Source organism: Phyllobates terribilis, unplaced genomic scaffold (genome assembly GCF_046119375.1).
Source record: "Phyllobates terribilis strain yellow unplaced genomic scaffold, ASM4611937v1 Scaffold_4__5_contigs__length_816908805, whole genome shotgun sequence".
NCBI lineage: Eukaryota > Metazoa > Chordata > Amphibia > Anura > Dendrobatidae > Phyllobates > Phyllobates terribilis.
The window spans coordinates 195,137,291-195,154,059 of NW_027362764.1; the positions used below are offsets into that span (position 1 = coordinate 195,137,291).

The window sequence follows — 16,769 nt, forward strand, 5'->3', positions numbered from 1 at the left end:
CTGCCCACATACAGGCAGGCGACCTGTTCATGTATTATTTATCCTATTTAGTATATCAAGGCTGCATTATACAATATATGTTCATTCTACCTATTGTGTCTCCCCCATTTCCTCATAGACTGTAAGCTTGCAAGCAGGGCCCTCACTCCTTTCGATATGAAGTATGCTTATTCTGTATTGTCTGTATAAGTCCCCCCTAAAATTTATAAAGTGCTGCGGAATATGTTGGCGCTATAAAAATAAAAATTATTATTAATTGTATCGAAACTACAGCACACAGCCTAATAAGTGACACATCCCTGGAATCAGGGCCACTGCCCCTATACCCCTACTTCATGCTGCTCTCAGATTAGAAAGCAAAAGCCTGACAGATTTCCTTTAAATGTAGAACTCTTCTTGTATCAAGATAATTATTGCTGAAACCTAAATATTTGGGGACCTTATTTATTTTGGTGTCCATCCTGGAATGATTTCTTGTAAAACACAAAGTAGTTCCCCTTTAAATCTTATCATTTTATTCTCACTCAGTGAAACAGGATGTATATAGTCTCAGCTGTAGTAACTGTCTTTCTATAATCTCTGGCTACACTGCTTTAACATTTACATTGCTACATTTCCTTTATATATTACTCACATATCCATCGCAGTGACCATTTGCCAACAAGGGGCATGACCAAACTGCCGATATACGCCAACATACATACTGTACACCACAAAATAAAGATCAAGGCCCCTTAGGACTAAAGTGCCGGGGGGGACGCAGCATCAAAATGTTTTGTTATCTTGGATCTTCAAAATAGTGTTTCATGTGTTTCAAATTTATTTTACAATTTAATATGACTTCATGTTCTCTTTTTGATATTCTTATTCTTGTTTTTTGCTTTTAGGCTGTACGAGGATCTTGTAAAATAAGTTTTTTTGTCAGGGCTTCTTTAGGCTCTGACCACATGTCCATTTAACTTTTCCATGTGATTGTTCCATTTTGAAGAAATAAATGCAGTTAGCATCTTTGTATTTCTGTTTTAAATGGAAGCAGAGGGGCTGCATTGATTTATATGGGGTCCGTCTGGTTTCCGTTTGTTGTTTCTTTTCAGAATGAAAGGTGTTCATCTTTGACAGCAGCTAATTATAGGGAGAACAAAGGGATCGGCTGTCCAAAATTGGATCCTTAAATCCCCCTGACAATTATCTGTCCAGGACCCACAAACATATTACATTGTCGACCGAATCTGTTGATATCGGCAGGCTCAGCTAACATTAGACTAATGTTTCTAGGGGATTTAGGCTACATTCAAACATTCGTGTGAATTTTACCATCAGTAACAAATGGAGCATTCTTTATCAGGTGTCATCATAGTTGCATTTTATTCACGTTATATTCAAACTGATCACTAAGCAAAGGATCCATGAGACACAGAAGCAAATCAGAAACAGTCCGATTTGCATCTGTGTTTCTCTAATCCCCATTGACTTGTTTGGCCAAGACTGATCCATAAACCTTTGCTCAGAACAAGAGCTACTCTGAGTCTCACATATCTCATGGATTGTAAGATTGTGAGCAGGGCCCTCACTCCTCTTTGTATCTGCTAAATTGCATGTTTACTCCATCATGTCTTTATTGTCTGTACAAGTACCCACTGAAATGTAGAGTGCTGCGGAATATGTTGGCGCTATAGAAATAAAAATTATTATTATCATTCGTGGATCCAAGATTTTCATAGATGTGTAAATTGTTCCATTCAACTCTATCGGCCCGTATGCTGTTCCATCAAAAATTGAACAGTACATGGACATTTCACTGGGAATATAGTCTTAGGCCACGACCCCACTATCAGTATTTCGTCAGTATTCGGTCAGTATTTTTTCTCAGGAGTGGGAGCCAAAACCAGGAGTTGGTGATAAATGTAGAATCGGTGACTTGTTTCTATTATACCTTTTCTGTAATTGTTCCTCACCTGGTTTTGGCTCCCACTCCTGAGAAAAAATACTGACCAAATACTGATAGTGGGACCATGGCCTTGAAAGGTGTCTGGCATCTGCTTACTTCGCCCTCCATATTCTGGAAATATATATGTTCGGCTAAGCTGTATGGCCACTTTTATTTTAGACATGAGATTGTTGGTGGGTTCCACCAAAATTGCCAACGCAAAAAGGTTTTCCACCTTTACACCCAGTTGTTACTTTTAGACTAGCTAACTAAAGGTGAAACTGTCTTTCTGTTATTCTTACCAAAATGACAACTGGTTGTCTGCTTCTGAGAAGGTGATTCAAAAGTGACAATCAATATGGCTGCAGCTCCTGTTGACACATTTGCAAACGCTGCTTCTACATCAGTACCACTGTTACTAATAGCCCAACTCTCGTAGAGTCTATGACTCCCTGATCTACGAGTAAATGGTCATTTAATTGTTTTATGTTGCAATGTAACTAAGCTTTTAATATGTATATTCATATATATACAGTTAGGTCCATATATATTTGGACAGAGACAACATTTTTCTAATTTTGGTTCTAGACATTACCACAATGAATTTTAAACAAAACAATTCAGATGCAGTTGAAGTTCAGACTTTCAGCTTTCATTTGAGGGTATCCACATTAAAATTGGATGAAGGGTTTAGGCGTTTCAGCTCCTTAACATGTGCCACCTTGCTTTTAATGGGACCAAAAGTAATTGGACAAATTAAATAATTGTAAATAAAATGTTCATTTCTAGTACTTGGTTTAAAACCCTTTGTTGGCAATGACTGCCTGAAGTATTGAACTCATGGACATCACCAGACGCTGTGTTTCCTCCTTTTTGATGCTCTGCCAGGCCTTCACTGTGGTGGTTTTCAGTTGCTGTTTGTTTGTGGGCCTTTTTGTCTGAAGTTTAGTCTTTAACAAGTGAAATGCATGCTCAATTGGGTTGAGATCAGGTGACTGACTTGGCCATTCAAGAATATTCCACTTCTTTGCTTTAATAAACTCCTGGGTTGCTTTGGCTTTATGTTTTGGGTCATTGTCCATCTGTAGTATGAAACGATGACAAATCAGTTTGGCTGCATTTGGCTGGATCTGAGCACATAGTATGGCTCTGAATACATCAGAATTCATTCGGCTGCTTCTGTCCTGTGACATATCATCAATAAACACTAGTGACCCAGTGCCACTGGCAGCCATGCATGCCCAAGCCATCACACTGCCTCTTCCGTGTTTTACAGATGATGTGGTATGCTTTGGATCATGAGCTGCACCACGCCTTCGCCATACTTTTCTCTTTCCATCATTCTGGTAGAGGTTGATCTTAGTTTCATCTGTCCAAAGAATGTTCTTCCAGAACTGTGCTGGCTTTTTTAGATGTTTTTTAGCAAAGTCCAGTCTAGCCTTCTTATTCTTGATGCTTATGAGTGGCTTGCACCGTGCAGTGAACCCTCTGTATTTACTTTCATGCAGTCTTCTCTTTATGGTAGATTTGGATATTAATACGCCTACCTCCTGGATAGTGTTGTTCACTTGGTTGGCTGTTGTGAAGGGGTTTCTCTTCACCATGGAGATTATTCTGCGATCATCCACCACTGTTGTCTTTCGTGGGCGCCCAGGTCTTTTTGCATTGATGAGTTCACCAATGCTTTCTTTCTTTCTCAGGATGTACCAAACTGTAGATTTTGCCACTCCTAATATTGTAGCAATTTCTCGGATGGGTTTTTTCTGTTTTTGCAGCTTAAGCATGGCTTGTTTCACCTGCATGGAGAGCTCCTTTGACCACATGTTTACTTCACAGCAAAACCTTCCAAATGCAATCACCACACCTCAAATCAACTCCAGGCCTTTTATCTGCTTAATTGAGAATGACATAACAAAGGGATTGCCCAGACCTGTCCATGAAATAGCCTTGGAGTCAATTGTCCAATTACTTTTGGTCCCTTTAAAAACAGGGAGGCAGATGTTAAGGAGCTGAAACTCCTAAACTCTTCATCAAATTTTAATGTGGATACCCTCAAATGAAAGCTGAAAGTCTGTACTTCAACTGCATCTGAATTGTTTTGTTTAAAATTCATTGTGGTAATGTCTAGAACCAAAATTAGAAAAATGTTGTCTCTGTCCAAATATATATGGACCTAACTGTATATATATATATATATATATATATATATATATATATATATATATATATATATATATATATATATGTATCCCCCTTGCAAAGTCCTGTAATTGGCAGAGCTTTAACACCTTCATGACTTTTGACCTGCCATGATGATTCTTCAGGTCATTACAAGTTTGTAGATACCAAACATGTATATGTTCTTTTTTATTTAAGTGGTGAAAAAAAATCCAAAGTTTGTAAAAAAAAATGGTGCCATTTTCCTAGACCCATAGCATCTCCATTATTTGGGATCTGGGGCTGGGTGAGGGCTTATTTTTGGCGCGCTGAGCTGACGTTTTTATTTATTCTATTTTGGTGTATATACGATGGTTTGATCTCCCATTATTGCATTGTAATGAAATGTTGTGGTGACCAAAAAAAGTTATTCTGGTATTTTTAATGTTTTCTCGTTACACCGTTTACCGATCAGATTAATTATTTTTATATATTGATGGATCGGACGATTCTGAACGCATCAATACCAAACATGTGTATTTGTAATTGTTTTTTAATTGTTTTGTTTTGAATGGGGCAAAAGGGGGGTGATTTGAACTTTTAATTTTTTTTAATTTTTTAAATATTTTTTAAAACCTTTTTTTTTTACTTTTTACTTGCTTTAATAGTCTCCATGGGAGACCAGAAGCTGCAATTGGCTGTCATGTGCCTGAAAAGATGCAGGCTCATCGCGAGAGCCAAACAGGGGGAGCCGACCTTGGACATACCTATACGTCCAAGGTAGTAAAGGGGTTAAAAATATGAAAAAAAAAGTTCAAATCACCCTTGTTTTGCCCCATTAAAAATAAAACAATTAATATAAAATACACACATTTGGTATCGCTGTGTTCAGAAAAGTCAGATCTATCAAAATATAAAATAAATTAATCCGATCTGTAACCAGTATAACAAGAAAATAAATCAAAAGGCCAGAGTTATGGTTTTCTGGCTGCCTCAACATTGCAATAAAATGCAGTAAGGGTCAATTAAAACATTGTATCTGCCCAAAATTGTTATCAGTAAAAACATCAGCTTAGGATGCAAAAAATAAGCCATCACACAGCTCCATATCCCGAAAAATGAAAACGTTATGGGTCTCGGAATATGGCGACAAGAGCGATTTTTTTTTTCTTACAAATTTCCTTTTTTTTTCATCACTTAAATAAAAAAGAAAAAACTATACATGTTTGGGTTTGGTATCTGCGTACTCGAATTGACCTGGGGAATCATATTGCCTGGTCAGTTTCACCATATAGTGAACATGGTAAATAAAAAAATAAAAAAACAATTGTGTAATTGCACTTTTTTTGCAATATCAATGCATTTGGAATTTTTATCCCTGCTTTCCAATGCATCACATGATAAAATGAATGATATCATTCAAAAGTAAAACTTGTTCCACAAAAAACAAGCACTTATACAGCTATATAGATGGAAAAATAAAAAAGTTATGGCTCTTCGAAAAAGAGAAGGAAAAAATGAAAACCAAAAATTGCAAGATTGTGAGGGGGTTAAGTTCTGAGACCCCCCAGCACTCCCCTAAACCAGAGGACAGACAGAACAGCTGTATAAAGGCTCAATAGAAAGTCTATGGGACTGTACTCTACTGTGTGGTCATACAGGATCTGAGCTCTTCTACCCTGTGATAAAAGGCTATAAAATATCTAAAAATAATCAAAAGTTTAGTTACACTTTAAGATTCGGTTCAGTTTTCATTTTTCGGGCTAAAAACATTTCAGAGTTCCTTTCTTCAACAAGTGTAATGAGAGCAAAGAGAAAGATTACTACTGTCACTTCTATTCACTGACAAAGTGAAAGCGGACCCTTGAAACTGAGTTGAGGCTTTTGCTGAAATCTACAGGTCTGGTTGCATGCACTAGTCATAAGTACACAATGTATTGCATTATTTATAGAAAGACATTAAAGGGCTGTCTGGTTTGGAGAACCCATTATAAATACCCTATTAGGATAAAGTCTCTTATTTCAGACTATCAGTAAGGCCAATTTTATACATCTGTGAAACACAGTCCATTCTTGGAAGGCCATGCCTGGTCTGAAGGCCAGGGACCCTGAGCAGAGCCCCCTGCCTCATACATGCCTATGCCACAGTTCGCTCAGGTCAAGAGATCGGCCAGTCCTACCTGGTATTCAGATCCAAGGATGAACCGTGAGCACGGACCATGTGAATCCATTTACAGTTAAGAACAGCTGGGAAGACATATTAAGGTTGACTCCTGGGAGTTCTACCAGTGGGATGTCCTGTGATCACCTTATTGTTAGGGGACAATTTTAACAAAAATAATTTATTCAAAACTAGTTCTGTTTCAAGGATACAACTACCAGGAAGCAAACTTCTTGCCTTCTTGGTCACACTTGGGCATTGGACCCTAATGGGGCCAAACTGTCTCTCAGCACCACATGGAGTAACCAGAGCTACAAAAGAGGTGTTTAATCGTTTAGATTGAGGCCTATGAGCCTTAAGTTACACCATTACTATCTGCTGTGTTTTGTATTTTTATGAATTTTTTTTTATTAATAATATATGAAACTGGTTTTAATTTTTAAGAAAAAAACAATTCTGGATAATAAGTCACATGAAATAACTAAATAAATAAATCATTTAATATACATATACACCCCACTTATAGTCTCTCCTCTAGTTTTCTTTTGCTTTCTTCTCGCTTTCTTTTTTAAACTGTATTTCTGGTGAGATATATGTAATAACCTCCTGACACCTGCACTTTTCATTACTTATACTTATGCATTACTTATACTGACATTAGCTCATCAAGACGCTACTAAATGTTTCTGTTCTATGGTTGTCTGCAAATACTAAGCTGTTATACTATTTAGATGTTTATCCTTACTGTCATTAATAACTTTCTTGTATTGATTTACAAACTCTGCCAGAAATGGCGTATCTACAGTATACGTGTGTGTGTGTGTGAATCTCCCTATATATGTGTTTATATATGTATAATATATAAATATGTATATGTATATACACACGCATATAGGGAGACTCACAAAATTATATAAGAACAATTGGTGGAGGTTAGGAGTGATAGTCTTTGCTGCTGTACTAGATTCAAGAAATTCGGAAGACTTGATGAGGTATTAGATCATTCAGTTTATTCTCAACGTGTTTCGAAGTTGAACCAACTTCTATATCAGGAGAACAACATTGTGGTTCTTCTGATGAAGAAGTTGGTTCAACTTTGAAACGCGTTGAAAATAAAACTGCATGATTTAATACCTCATCAAGTCTTCCGAATTTCTTGAATCTAGTACAGACTATCACTCCTATCCTCTATCAATTGTTCTACAACACAACGGGATTTCCCAACCTGAGAGTACTACAGCAGCTGTCTCACCTTGGTTCCTCAGTTGTGGGTTAAACAACCCCTAAAGGTGAGCAATTTGTTTACCTCTCACCTAGACCAATTCCTCCACCAGATAAGACCCTATTGCACTTGGTATCTCCCCCTCTTTCTCTTTAAAATGATATCCAGAAAATATGTGTCTCAGCAAATATGTGTATATATATATGTATATATATATATATATATATATATATATATACATATATATATTGCATATATATGAAGTTTTAGCTATCACAATTTGATAATCAAATAAGTTAAAGCAGTACAAGATATATTATGTATATTATATATGTATAGTATATACATATTTAAATATATAGACATAAATAAATAAATATATATATATATATATATATATATATATATATATATATATATATAGTAATGCTTTAACTTATTTGATTTTCACATTGTGACAGCTAAAACTTTTGCTTCTTATTGATCTACTGGATTTATAGAGCTGCTTGCACCTCTCTACTAATAACTGTAGTTGGAATTTTGGTCACACCTTTTACTGGGAAAGCTATGTCTTCTCCCTCTCTCTCTGCCTATCTCTCACACTCTTTCTCCATCCATCCTTTTTATATCTGGCTATCAGTGATCATCTAGCTATACTTTTTTTTTTCTAGGGTCCATATATATATTCTATCTATCTATCAATCATATTAGTGGATAATATCTGCTCTTAGAAAATCCCCACCTTTACAGTGTGAATAGTGTCAGTCCCCCTTGAAGTGTAATTAGTGGAGCAGGGTCTGGCTGTGTTGCACTACAGAGCTTGTGTACTTAGTTAAACAGCATCATGTCTTCTATAAAGGGTATGGCAGGCTACTTAACCTTCTCTGATCAGAAGGGTAAACAATCAGCCCAAATACCCAGCCTGAGCCTCCCTTTAAATATAGACTTGTTTATCAGTGTCGTCCTGGGAGGATTAATTAGATACATTTATTCACAATTTGGTGTCTGACACCACAGCTTAGGAATGCCTTATAATCACAAGGTGTTAATTGGGGCCAGGCAGGCACTTATGTTTCTATTAAACAGTGTGATGAGGACAACTTCTCCACGGTTTATATTAAAATTCTTCTTCTAGACCAGGAACATAATAATTTTCTGAGCTGATTTCAGTAGGAATTATGACTTTACCTCTCCAATGAGCAGAAGAATATAAACGATCTTGATGTGCAGGGGCCTCCAGCAGTGAAGTTGCTGCCATGTACAATGTCAGTGCTCTTAATAAGAAAGTGTCCTGTATGGAGGTGTGTGCATTGTCTATCTCTCTGCCTTTCCTCCCCTCTCACCACAAGCGGTTTAATCTCATTACCGTTTGCATTTCCTACAAGAGTTTTCTAAATTGAGCAAAGTTTATGCAAAGATTATAGTGAACAACAGGGACCTGTAATTTAATTTCGCCTCAATTGCATCTACAAATAAAGCAAAATGTAAAAGTAAAACGAAGCTTTACTGGTGTTTAAGCCCTTCATTTAACATTAACCCCTGATGTTGAACCCAAAGCTCAGGGTTATAATTCACTTTCTTCATTTCATATAAATATTTATGATTAAACTTTTCTGAACAAAAAAAAACACATGTTAGTAAAAATGTAAGTATATAATATAATAATATATATAATAATAATAATGTGTGCATGGCAGTGTAGGTAACAAATAGCGATTTAATTAATGTCACATACATAGAAGAGAACATAAATATTAAAAGGATTGTAAAAGTGGATAGATTAATAACTAGTCGAAACAGTGGTTAAATAATCGGAATTTATTCACTGCGATCAGCAATAGAGATGACTATAATACAAATAATAAACTAATAACAAAAAAAACAGTATGTTGCAAATATCCTTATGCTATTAGATTTCTGTATAACTCCTTTTCTATCTTATCTCTCTGGCTGTCTGCATATTTTTAGCATAATTTTTTATTCTAATATATTTATTGCTATCTATCAATCTGTTTATCCATATCTCTCATCCATTATTTTAATTTGTCTACCCATCTATATATCTGTTTATCCATTTCTCTCATCTATTATTCTAATCTATCTATCTATCTAGAGATATAACATCTCAAAAACCCATGGACGAGGTAATGATTAAATATATCCAATCCCATCTCTATGGACCATCTATACTCTTTATCAGTATGTTGAAAAATGAGCTGTTTTATATGCAGTACATGAAATATATAAAATTGACTTTTTTTAACGATTATTTGCCATTTGTAAAATTTTGACATTTTGTTAATTTATTTAAAAAAAATTAAAATCGTTTAAGGAAATTCGGAACAATAATTTTCAAATAAAATACATGTAAATATTTACATCTAAATAAATTAGACCTTTGCAAGAGAGACCATAAACTTTATGGTAGGAATCACTGTCTCTAGCAACTGAGCACCCATCTGTCTTTCCATTTCGAGCAACTAAAAATGAATCAATTTAATAAAATGAAATAAAATATCCCAGAGGTAAGACATTTATTAAAAATGACCAAGCACTATATACAGAAAAAGGATTAAACTCACAATATTATCCAGATCAATAATTAATTTTACATTTTTTACAATATTTCTTTATTAGAACCATTTCCAAAACATGGTGGAAATACATTCTTCCATGGCGATCTTTTAATTTATGGATAGATTTCTGTATTACCAATACAAATTTTACAACAGAAGAGTGCAGGTAAAATGGATTAATCATGATCAATAAAAACATAGACACCATAGATGCATACAATATATTAAACTCCACAATTTGCAACAGGGTATCTACACAATCTGTACAAAGATCTCTCCTCATAAATAAATCACATTAAAAAAAGGAAGAAAAAAAAAAGAAAATCAAGTAGATTTTTCCACTTTAGAATAAACCAAATACTGTCAACTTTAGAGTTCAGGATGTGACAGGTTGGAGCCTGCAGCAGTCAGAGGTTTTGGCACCATCAGCCTAGAGAACAAATTCTTATTTTCATTGTGCTCTCTGGATGAAAGGAAAAGCCACACTTTTTGGCATGTAATGCTATGATCCACCCTGTGTTCAATAGAGTCACTTAAGTCACTTACAACCTTTACATGTATTACTATATATGTATTCATTTATGAACTAGCATAAAAGGAATAGTAGCCTAAGCCCTTTGAGGCATCTTTATAGTCTTCACTGGCAATGTCCTCACACTTTATTGGGGGAGAGTTTTCATTGCTTGAAGTGCTGGGAGATAGTCTTCTTCTTTTACATGCTCCTGTATATACACCAGAGTCATTTGAGTCGAGAGACTTTAGTGAAGGAGGTGTCTCAATCCATGAAGAGCTCATTTCTTCCTTGACTTTTTCTTTACTTAGAATGTCTTCAGAAAACCCTGATGGACTTGACCTTGAGGACCAAGGAAGACCTGTGCTCATTTTCCTCTGATATGGAGAACTTCTGCTTCCCCAGCTTGTCATTGAAGCAAAGGCAGCATCTGGATAATATGCCATGGGGTGTGAGGTTTGGATGGGTAAGGACTTTATGCCATAAGTAAGAAGAGAGCTGGAAGAATAGTCTGTGTCATAAGGACCCATGTCTAACTTGCTAGCCCCAGCTTGTTGAACTGGAGTTACAAACCACCTTTGTGGGGGGGCGCTGGTCACTTCTTCATTGCCCTGTGGTGAAAGGAGACCACTGGTCTGGGGTACAGTCCTCTCTCCGCTGTAGTACCTGGTGGGGGGCAGGTTGTTGACAAATTGTTCCTGGAAGAAAGGCTGGACGCTGTAGCGGGCACCGGGCACTATCTGGTGGGATCTAGGAGAATCCGCAGGAGATGGAGTTAATCGGTCATTTTCTGAAGCCGTGTACATACTACAAAAAGAATGAGAGCCATGTGTGACTATGACATGTTCATAGAGGCCACCTAAACATGTACCAAAGGGCTACTGTACAGCAGGGGCATGAGGCGTAGGTAAAGGGTCCTGATGGGAAATAAATATGGTCTAGATACTTACGAGTCATAGTTGTCTCTGAAACCTTTTGCAAATGGGTTGTGATCAATCTTCAATTGTGTTATCTAGATAGGCAAACGATATGAGTATTAGTCGTCATGGTGCAAGGTATATGGGATTAATGTATACCTAATGTACACCTGTCTGCACTTACATCAGTATTCTGGTAAGCGGTGACAGCAATGAACTGATTTTCTGGGAAAGTAAATGTCTGAGTCTTGCCAGAGTCATTAAGATCTTCTACTCCATCTTCACTCACTTCCACTATATGGAGACGAGGTTGGTACTTGTGCAGAGATTGCAGAACGATCATCTAATAGTGGGCAGAAGATACGTACAATTTCAACAAACGCGATCTGTTATCTATCCATATAGTTAAAAAGCAACAACTAACTGGAAGCAGCACTCCAAAAACATCTGGCATACAGAGGTGGTTTATTAGCTCATAATGGCCACTATGGGCTAATAAACCACCTCTTTATGTCACATCTTTCTGGAGTGCTGCCTCTAGTTCTTGCTTTTTATCTGGATAGTTTGTTTTTTATTGCCAGGGAAGCTCTGAGCCCATATTGTTCTGGCGCTGCTCCTGCTTTTCTATTTAAATTATCTATCTATTATCTATCATCTATATATTATCTATCATCTATCCATCCACACCACATGGGCTAATAAAGTCCTATTTTTTCACAAAATAATTCTTGGAGTTTTGCCCACCTTTTGTTTACCTATACTATTATTGCAAATGAATATTTGTGTGGGGGCCTTGCACCAGGAATTTGTAACTTTGTGGTGCTGTTCCGTTTTTTGTGTTTTATATCTATCTCTCCATCTATAATCAAAATATCAAAATGTTTCACAGATACCTTGTTGTCAACATATTTTCTCCTTCTATTTATGTCTTTCTTCTGTGTGTGTGTGTGTATATATATATATATATATATATATATATATATATATATATATATATATATATATATATACATACACACATATATTTGGAGAAAGTATTTTGACAACTGTGAAGTCTATGGAACTGTTTTATAGACAGCAGGAGGTGGTGGATTTTCTCTAGTGGAGGAAGCTTGATAGGAGGGGTGCAGGTAGAAACCAATTGTGCGTAATGGCTATAAACAGGGGGTCTGGTAGGCACTGGCAGGCAGTGGGTGCAGTGTGTATAGATGCCAAGGGGCAGGGATCTCCTGCAGTATAGGTGGTAGCAGAGGTCGCTATGTAGAAACTAAGTGGCAAAAACGAGCAAGTATAGAAATGGTTGCTAAAATGTAGAGGTGAAACTAGAAGAGGCGGGAGAGGTAAAGGATGTTTAGTTAAAGGTGGGTGTAGGAGTGGTGGTATGTTAGTAAAGTAAAACCATGAAAGACCTTTGAAAAAGTGTGAGCTGTGGGCTGAATCAGATGTGCGGAGAAGGTGCGGTATCTTAACACATCAGAGATTCACACCAACACAATGTCAAAACAAGCATCAAATTGAAAAGTCTATCTATCCGTCTACCTATCTAATCTACTTCTTATATTATATAAAAGTACTATTCCATCTATCCATCTGATCTACTTCTTATATGAAATCACTATTCTATCTATCCATCTATTTGATCTACTTATATTATATGAAAACACTATTCTATCTATCCATCCATCTGATCTACTTCTTATATTATATGAACACACTATATTATCTATCCATCTATCTGATCTACTTCTTATATTATATAAAACCACAATACTATCTATCCATCTATCTAACTGATCTACTTCTTATATTATATGAAAACACTATTCTATCGATCCATCCATCTATCTGATCTACTTCTTATATTATATGAAAGCACTATTCTTTCTATCTATCTATCCATCTGATCTACTACTTATATGAAAGCACTATTCTATCTATCTATCTATCATTCTATCCATCCATCTGATCTACTTCTTATATGAAAGCACTATTCTATCTATCTATCATTCTATCCATCCATCTGATCTACTTCTTATATGAAAGCACTATTCTATCTATCTATCATTCTATCCATCCATCTGATCTACTTCTTATATGAAAGCACTATTCTATCTATCCATCTATCTATCCATCTGATCTGCTTCTTATATTGTATGAAGGCACTATTCTATCTATCTATCCATCCATCCGATCTGCTTCTTATATTGTATGAAGGCACTATTATAAATATCCCTCGTGCTGAGCCCCTGATTGTCTGCGCTCTGGCGCTCCCTGTCCTCCAGTCTCCCTCTGTCCACACTATATTCCGGCCCCTGTTACCTGTGTATTGTTATTATTAGCTCCTTTGTTGTTGGTGAGCTTTAGTTTGCCAAATGAGATCTCCTGCCTCATCCAGTGCGCCCCGGTGTTGGGGGATTCGGGGTGCACATACACCTTGTTACCTGGAAATAGAAATGGGAGATAGAACACAGATTATGGGCTGCAGGGGCAGACACAGCTCATCCGCAGACATTGTGTGGCACTGGAGTTAGTAGCTCCCATAGATCATGTAAACTGTCCTAAGTAACCAGAAGCATTACATGGCTTACTTACTAAATGTTTTCCTATTAAATTTTACTTTTTTTAATCTCTACAAATAATCAAAATACAAAAGAGCAAAAGAACGATTTTAGATGGATAAAGAACTAAGGATAGAAATATATTTATAGATGGATACATAGGTACATAGGTAGGCAGACTCGGACAATTGACTAATTTAAATAGACAACGATAGTTATATAAAGATATGTCATGAAAGATGTATGAAATAATCTATAACAATAAGGAAAAAAAAGAGGAAAGAAAGAAAGAAAAAAGAAAGGAAGAAAGAGAAAAAAAAAGAAAGAGAAAGAAAGAAATCTATAAAGACATACAGGTATAATTTTGGATACATTTTTAAAAATATATACTAGTGTATAATAAACGTATAGATTTTAGTGTCAGGACATTCTGAGGAGTTCATGAAGATGAGGCAGACTTTAGCCATTCCCCTGTAAATTGCCCACTCACCCTGCATATTGTTGTCTGCTTTACCACAGGTCACCCATTTGCCCCCTTGAAACCTCCAGTGATTTGGATCTGCCAGCACCACCTCTACGAACACATTATAATGGGACGTGGGATTTAACCCGGTGATATTGAAGCTCAGGAAAGGAAACATTCTCCTGCAAAGTGACACAAAGAGTTAACAATGATAATGATAAAACCAGCTCCTAAGCCGCAGGGGATTGATGATGGCCACACATGCCAGGCACAGAGAACAGGAGCCCGGCATAACGGAGAGGAGCCTCATGCACATCACTACTGAAATCATAGGAACAACGGCAGGACAAAGTTTTCCTGCAAAAGTTTTGTCCTGTGCGCATCCACCTGCAGCAATCAGCCAGATGCCAGCACTGCACGCCAGGGATCTGCCAGAGAAGGGGGCATGGTGGTCTTACAGAGAATGCCAGGACTTACCGGCCCTGCTTGGTGATGATCATCTCCGTCTGGTGTCGGTGAAACTTGAGCCACAGGGGGCGATTACAGAGGTAGATCTGTGCCCGCACGCCAGTCCCGCTGCCCGGCAGCCCCAGTGCGCTGAGCCCGCTGCCTGTGCCCGCAGATGGGTACGGGCTGTACATGCTGCCAGGCGCTTGGCTGTACTGGTAACCGGTGGAGTACTGGGGGCGAGAGGGGCAGACTGGAGGGGAGAAGCCTGCGGGGGGCAGCATGCTGCTATACGGGGGGTACCTGGCCGCCCCTCCAGCTGGGTACACTGCGGTGTGCTGTGGGGGAGCATAGGGGAAGATGGAGCAGGGGGAGCCCAGCTCTGCTCCTGTCTGCTGGGGCTGCTGTCCCTGGGCTGGCAGGTAGTAGCGCTCAGAAGCCGCCTGCAGAGAGCTGTCCAGGTAGCGCGGAGCAGAAGGAGGTTGCGCAGAGTTCATGTCCTCTTCTCCCACAGGAGAGCCTTTCCTCCCGGTGTCTGCTAAAGTCTTGGGGGCTTGAAAGCCCTCTGTGGCCTCGCTGAGCATTGAGCTACCAGGTGTGGTGGAGCTGCCGGCGTCTCTGGGACTATCGAGGTGAAGGCCTCTGGAGGAGGCAAACTTCTTCTGCTGCTGCTGCTGGCTTTTATGTTGTCCAACGCTGAAGTCCAAGCCCGGGCTCTGAGCCGCGGTATGGGGGTCTCCGGGAAGAGGGTAGAAAGTGTGGGGCAGGTTAGGAGCAGAGCTGGTCAAGATCTGCTCTCCTAGCTGCATCCTCTGGCTGGATAAACCTTCTTCCTCAAAGTCTGCAGAGTTGGGCTAGTGCTGAGACCATGGAGGGCAGACACTCACTCAGGAAGAGAAGGGGCTCTCCAACCAGTGCTGGGAGGGCTGCACGAGCTAAAAATGTCCTTTCAGTTTACTGTGTGATCCATAGGTGTCCCCACTTGATGTGGCTGCAGATGATGATAAAGGAACAGCCCACACAAGTCTTTCACTGGTCTCCTCTCTCTGCAATGTGTCAAGCAGTCTCTGTGGCTCTTATATGGTCGTCCCTTCACACCTCCATTAGGGCTAATGATTCCAGGGAGGGGCTTGCTGTCTCTTTCATGGCACAGCTCGGAGGACACAAGATAAACCCCCTTTTCTTACCCCTCTGCCTCTGCGTTATTGGTTGCCTTCTGTGATACTAATTTAATTAGACAATTCCTAATTGGAACATGTCACCTGTGCCTCCCTCACTGGCTACTTAGGGGTGAAGGAGATCAAATGCGTTGCTGCCAATTATTATGTTATCCTAAATTCTCTGAACCAGAGAGATTGGTGGGAGGTTTAAACTTTTGTTTTTGAGGGATCACCAAGGCCTTATAGGGAATAGGGTAATGTAGGAGCCATACACATTGCTGTGGGTTTTCAACGTGGCGGTGCAATATAGATACTGGAAGTAGCTCAAAGTAGGTATATAAATAACTATATATTACACTAAATCAATAGAACATGCACAGCAATGTATATGCCTCCTACTTTGACTTACATCAAATGCTGTATTTAAATATATAACAGCCAAGCAGCCAGTGTGTGCATGTATGTACGAATATATATATATATATATATATATATATATATATATATATATATATATGCACACGCTGGCTGGCTGCTTGTCTGCTAGATATACATATTTATATATATATACCTTATTGGATGTATGTCATAGTAGGAGGTATATACATTGCTGTGGATGCTCTATTGATTTAGTGTACACTTTATTTGGCTAGGAGTGTGAAACTATATA

At 38.1% G+C, this 16,769-nt stretch overlaps 1 protein-coding gene across 2 annotated transcripts; it reads right to left on the minus strand.

The window, feature by feature from the left end:
* Window positions 1-9,338: 9,338 nt before the first annotated feature.
* EOMES (eomesodermin) lies at window positions 9,339-16,075 on the minus strand. Of its 2 annotated transcripts, none has more exons than XM_073678023.1 (6): window positions 14,970-16,075; window positions 14,520-14,674; window positions 13,791-13,912; window positions 11,656-11,814; window positions 11,505-11,566; window positions 9,339-11,304 (listed from the first exon to the last, which is right to left on the minus strand). In XM_073678023.1, the coding sequence occupies exons 1-6, from the start codon at window positions 15,746-15,748 to the stop codon at window positions 10,623-10,625; spliced, it is 1,959 nt and encodes a 652-aa protein (XP_073534124.1). In that variant the 5' UTR covers window positions 15,749-16,075; the 3' UTR covers window positions 9,339-10,622. The 2 variants fall into 2 exon arrangements, with proteins under 2 accessions (XP_073534124.1, XP_073534123.1); XM_073678022.1 differs by having other exon boundaries at window positions 9,340-11,361.
* Window positions 16,076-16,769: the final 694 nt, after the last annotated feature.